At 41.2% G+C, this 6,000-nt stretch overlaps 1 protein-coding gene and 1 long non-coding RNA gene across 2 annotated transcripts in view; one reads left to right on the top strand and one right to left on the bottom strand.

The window, feature by feature from the left end:
* Nucleotides 1-3,309: 3,309 nt before the first annotated feature.
* LOC139552054 (uncharacterized) lies at nucleotides 3,310-4,972 on the bottom strand. The gene is made up of 3 exons (XR_011670376.1): nucleotides 4,804-4,972; nucleotides 3,818-3,948; nucleotides 3,310-3,714 (listed from the first exon to the last, which is right to left on the bottom strand). It is a non-coding gene; the product is annotated as an uncharacterized lncRNA (long non-coding RNA).
* LOC139552049 (torsin-1B-like) overlaps nucleotides 3,928-6,000 on the top strand; it is a 27,489-nt gene continuing 25,416 nt past the window's right edge. Inside the window, exon 1 of the mRNA XM_071363410.1 lies at nucleotides 3,928-4,065. Coding sequence (XP_071219511.1) covers nucleotides 4,029-4,065 — 37 coding nt within the window. The 5' untranslated portion in view covers nucleotides 3,928-4,028. The remainder of the gene's footprint in view (nucleotides 4,066-6,000) is intronic.

Genomic DNA, 6,000 nt, shown 5'->3' with positions numbered 1-6,000 from the left:
AGGCTGTTTCAAAGGTAAAGCCCCTGCAGGCAGATTAGCTGTCAAAGTACTTTATAGGCAGATGCATATCTGATCCAGGAAGTGAGCTCTATTCCTGGCAGGCTGATCAGATTCAATAGCAGACTCAGATCATATACATAATGCATTGACTGCTAATCTGCCTGCAAGGAGCTTTACGTATGAAGCACCCTGTCAATCTGATCAGCCTGTCAGTAATGGAGCTCTGATCCCACTCTGTAAATGTTTTTCCCACTCTGTAAATATTAATATTATCCATAAAACATGAAGTTTGCCTTACATTTATACACATATCAATTATGCAAGCTAACAACCAGCATAGATAACTAGGTAGCTAGCTCGTACGCGCAGAAGACTAGCCAAGGCTGTGGTCTTGGAGGTGGCACACAGCCTGGGAGACAGGGCTTCTTGTCAGGCATTGTTCAGGTCTTAAATGCCCCATGAGGGCTTAAATGCCCCACAAGCTCTTAGCTCAAGGTAAGGGACATTTGGCTTGCCAACATTCTAATTTATAAACTGATAATGAGCTCCAAACACAAATGAAAGCCTGATCTTAACATGAAATGTACCATCCCTTAGTGTAGCAATCAATAGAAACTTCAACCACTAGCTCTGCCGCCTCAGCCATACCGTCACTCTATTATCAATACCGCTCCACCGATTTATAGAGTTTATCTCGTGATCTCAACAAAACAACTTCTGTTATGTCGTGATCATGAAATAAATAATAAGTTATGATCTCAACAGAACGAGGGAATTTATTTATTAATATGTCCTCTCTGGATTTCCATAGCATTGACCTCTAGTGGGCGCCTTTAAATTCTGAAAACCGAGGCACATAACGGCAAACATACTTAAAGATTCATGACATACAAATTAATATAAAGTGCCTTCGGAAAGTATTCAGACCCCTTGACTTTTTCCACATTTTGTTAAGTTACAGCCTTAATTCTAAAATTGATTACACCCCCACCCATCAATCTACACACAATACAACATAATGACAAAGAAAAAACAAGTTTTTAGAAATGTTTACTAAAAACTGAAATATGACATTTATATAAGTACTCAGACCCTTTACTCAGTACCTTGTTGAAGCACCATTGGCAGCGATTACAGCCTTGAGTCTTCTTGGGTATGATGCTATAAGCTTGGCACATCTGTATTTGGGAAATTTCTCCCATTCTTCTCTGCAGATCCTCTCAAGCTCTGTCAGGTTGGATGGGGAGCATTGCTGTACAGTTATTTTCAGGTCCCTCCAGAGATGTTCAATCAGGTTCTAGCCGGGCTCTGGCTGGGCCACTCAAGGACATTCAGAGAGTTGTTCCGAAGCCACTCCTGCGTCGTCTTGGCTATGTGCTTAGGGTCGTTGTCCTGTTGGAAGGTGAACCAGCGCCACAGTCTGAGGTCCTGAGCACTCTGGAACAGGTTTTCATCAATGGTCTCTCTGTACTTTGCTCTGATCATCTTTCCCTCAACCCTGACTAGGCTCCCAGTCCCTGCCGCTGAAAAACATCCCCACAGCATGATGCTGCCACCACCATGCTTCACCGTAGGGATGGTACTAGGTTTCCTCCAGAAGTGACGCTTGGCATTCATGCCAAAGAGTTCAATCTTGGTTACATTAGACCAGAGAATCTTGTTTCTCATGGTCTGATAGTCTTTAGGTACCTTTTGGCAAACTGCAAGCAGGATGTCATGTGCATTTTACTGAAGAGTGGCTTCGTCTGGCCACTCTATCATAAAGGCCTGATTTGGAACCTTTCTGGAAGGTTCTCCCATCTCCACAGAGGAACTCATGAGCTATCAGAGTGACCATCGGGCTCCCTGACCAAGGCCCTTCTCCCCCAATTGCTCAGTTTGGCCAGGCAGCTATCAGTAGGAAGAGTCTTGGTGGTTACAAACGTCTTCCATTTAAGAATGACGGAGGCCACTGTGCTCTTGGGGACCTTCACCACTGCAGAAATGTTTTGGTATCCTTCCCCAGATTTGTGCCTCGACACAATCCTGTCTCGGAGCTCTACGGACAATTTCTCTGACCTCATGGCTTGGTTTTTGCTCTGACATGCACTGTCAACTGTGGGACCTTATATAGACAGGTGTGTGCCTTTCCAAATCATGTCCAATCAATTGAATTTACCACAGGTGGACTACAATCAAGTTGTAGAAACATCTCAAGGATGATCAATTGAAACAGGATGCACCTGAGCTCAACTTCGAGTCTCATAGCAAAGGGTCTGAATACTTAAGGTATTTATATTTTTAATACATTTGCAAACATTTCTGACAACCTGTTTTTGCTTTGTCATTATGGGGTATTGTGTGTAGATTGCTAAAGATTCTTTCCCCCCCCCCATCCGTTTTAGAATAAGGTTGTAATGTAACAAAATACTTTACGAAGGCACTGTATGGTGAATGTAAAGAGTGTAGTATAGGTGATTTGTAGACTTTAAAAAGGTGGCTGTAATGCAGCAGGATAATTCCCACTGAGAAGGTAAGGCAAGCCATATACTCTCTACAATACAATAATGCCCTCTTCTGGTAGGTCTATGGATTAAAAAGTGGCATCAACCATAGCTTTTGATCTATATTCTTTCTAAAGACTTAAATAGTTCTGTCTCTTTTATAAATCTTTTTTTTAATCAAACAAACATGAAGTAAACCAATCATAGTACGCTATACCAGAAAATAGCCTAATATTCTGGATAGGAGTGGCACATTTATTTGTGATCAAACATTCAGACATATTGGTCCCTTTAAACCTTGATAACTGAGTTTACTGTTTTTACATATAGAAAATCAATATTATGCAACCTTGTTGAAAATGAACTTTCACCATCTCTTAGGTTTATATTGCACTCATCTTCAACTCAACCTTACCTATTCTAATTTCTCCTAGCTGACCAATGGTGTTAACAAGTGTAATATATCTATGCAAGGGGAGACATAATTATTATATATATTTTTTAATCTAGTCAGATAAACACTGGCAGGTAGCCTAGTGGTTAGAGTGTTGGGCCAGTAACTGAAAGGTTGCTGGATCGAATCCCCAAGGTAAAAATCTGTTCTTCTGCCCCTGAGCAAGGCAGTTCACCAACTGTTCCCTGCACATGGATGTCAATTAAGGCAGCCCCCTGCACCTTTCTGATTCAGAGGGGTTGGGTTAAATGTGAAATACACATTTCAGTTGAATGCATTCAGTTGTAAAACTGACTAGTATCCCCCTTCTTTTTAAATTTTTAATAAATTAGTGACAGGTGCCTTGTGACCGAAAACTGGACGGAAATGTAATTAATTAAAAAACTTTTTTTTATTTAAGTCTGCAAAAATAAATAACTGTACATTTTCACAGGAGGGGAACATTGAACATCAGCTCACACCACATGCCACACCTGTACAAAATGTGGAAAACAACACTGGACACTGGACCATCGTTAGTCTGGTGTCTCAAGCAAGTCTGGGATGAATTACGCCCTCACCCAGGCTGGGGGCATGTCAGTGTAAATGCCTACATACAAAGGGGCATCCAGAGGAACAGTGGACATGCAAAGAAGGCGGTCGGGCAATCCACTGCTGGCCGCCAGTTCACACTGGACCAACGTTGGTCTGGTGTCTCTCAAGCAAGTCAGTGCTGAATTGTGAACTCCCCATGCTGCTCCTGGTCAACAGCGTCCAGCCAATCCACCCCTGCTGATGCTTGTTGAGAGAGGGAGAGTGTTAAACTACTAATAGTCAACCCAATATTAGCAAATATTCAATTACAATTTCTAAGCGTATCATTTATTATAGAAAAACTCACCCCAGCACTTTCTGAGGCAAGAAGGACATCGCCCTCTTCTGCTAGTCTTCACCCCACGGGGGAAAGACAGAAGCCTGGGGTAGATCACAGAGGGCAGGCCGGCCGTGAGGCAGGAGCGAGCGCTGGTGGTACTTGTACGTCCAAGGGTTCATACATAATACATACAGAGAATACATAAGTGACAGCTACAGTATTAATCATTCTCAACACCATGAGAGCAAATATACAGCCAAGCAGCAGCATGAATGGTAAGTGACAGCTACTAGATTTAGTTAGCTAGCTATAGGACAAAGAATGCATAGGCCTATATGACAGATACAGGACGGGAGTGTCACCATGGAAGGGTTTTCATCTTTGCAAAGTACACACTGCATTTATGGAAAACATGTAGTAAAGTTGTTTAGCATTCAATGCATGTGAGATCTAACGGGCAAATAGTAAGACTAACGCAATGCATATCATCCCTTACTGTAAAGTATTCACGCTTGCAGAATGTCAAGGGAATTGAATAGCCTACCAAACAGCATTAAACTAGCTAACATAATACATGTATTAGCTAATACATGACTGATACGGCCACATACATGTTCAATATACCTGTGTCATACACTGGAACCGAAAATAAACTACTGTAGCATGATAACATTACTGTACTGTACTGTAGCCTGCGTCACGTGCACACGATCTCACAACTTCACAGACGTCTTATAACATAAATCAAAGCACGAATTTAAGCGATAGTGTGCATTAAAATAGCTACGATTGTAAAAATATGATTGAAAATGCAGAAAAGCGGTGGCTGATTCAACCGGTAAAGTTAGCTACCGATGCCGAAACCAATGCTACTGTACGTGCATCATAGGTAGTTGACACCAGAGATCACACTGTATAATAATGTTTACAATTCGCTTTTCCATTTTTACAACTTCACAGATGTAGCAATAACATTACAATCGATGTCATGCAAGCTTATGTAATATACTTACTCTGTAACTATCTCTCCGTGTGATGTAAACAATGATAGGATGCGGGAAAAGTGTCATGGCCGCCGTTTGTTTTCTGGAAATTCGAGTTGGGGCGGTGGCTAAAGTCAAAGGGCGAATACGATTGGACCACACGTCAAACGGGCGATGGTGGTTGGATACAGTCATTTCTGGGGTTCCACTGTCTGTCTATAGATTATATAAATGCAGAGGGTGGCATAGTGGTTGAAGCTTAATTAAAGGTTTTTCAGTAAGAAAGAGGGGAAGAGAAGTTAAAGTCTGTCAGTATTATTAATGTTTGAGAAGGTTGTACCTAAGAAAGTACAGATGGGCTTCCTGGCTTTCACTGATAGAGAGTGTCCCACCTCCATTAAGGTGTTTTAAATGCCAAAGAATGGGACATGTAGCGGATCTGTGCAAAAGAAAGAAAAGATATGCTAAGTGTGGAGGGGAACATGATTATGGTGAACGTGGGAACAATGTCAAAGTTAAATGTAGTAATTGTGGGGGGAACACAGTGCAGCATTTGGTGGATGCCAGGTGCAGAAAGAGTCCAAAATATATAAAAGCACTCATAATGTCTCTTATGCAGAGGCTGCAAGGCAGAATGGTGGAACTATTAGGCAGAATGATGGAGATAATAGGTGCAGAAAGAGTCCAAAATATATAAAATCACTCATACGGTCTCTTATGCAGAGGCTGCAAGGCAGAATGGTGGAACTATTAGGTAATAATAATAATCCTGGAATAAGTGGACCTACTGTAGGAAATGTTGCTCATGTTGGTCCAGACATGGATACAAGACCTGTTCAGAAATCTTGCTCTCACAAATGTGTTGTTTCAAAGGACACCTTAATAGTTAATCAGATTGACTTTATAGCCTTCATTGGAAAGATTATCAACCGGACTGTGTTTGTGGAAAAAATAACTGCCAAGTTGAAGATCATTGTGGAAGCAGCAACAGAGTTTTTAAGAGTAACAGATGTTACTATCGCCATGATTGTTGATATGTTGACTCCTAATAATACTAATGGGGGAATGTCTCAGTATGATGATAAGTAGAGTTATAATTTTTGTTATCCTTCAGTGGAATGCCAGACGCCTTATTGCTAACTGTCAGGAGTTTAAGAAATATGTAATAGATTTAGAGATCAAACTTGATGTGATATATGTGTTCAAGAAACATGGCTTAGACCACAT

Source organism: Salvelinus alpinus, chromosome 24 (assembly GCF_045679555.1).
Source record: "Salvelinus alpinus chromosome 24, SLU_Salpinus.1, whole genome shotgun sequence".
Lineage (NCBI taxonomy): Eukaryota > Metazoa > Chordata > Actinopteri > Salmoniformes > Salmonidae > Salvelinus > Salvelinus alpinus.
This window is presented reverse-complemented; position numbering and strand designations above follow the sequence as displayed.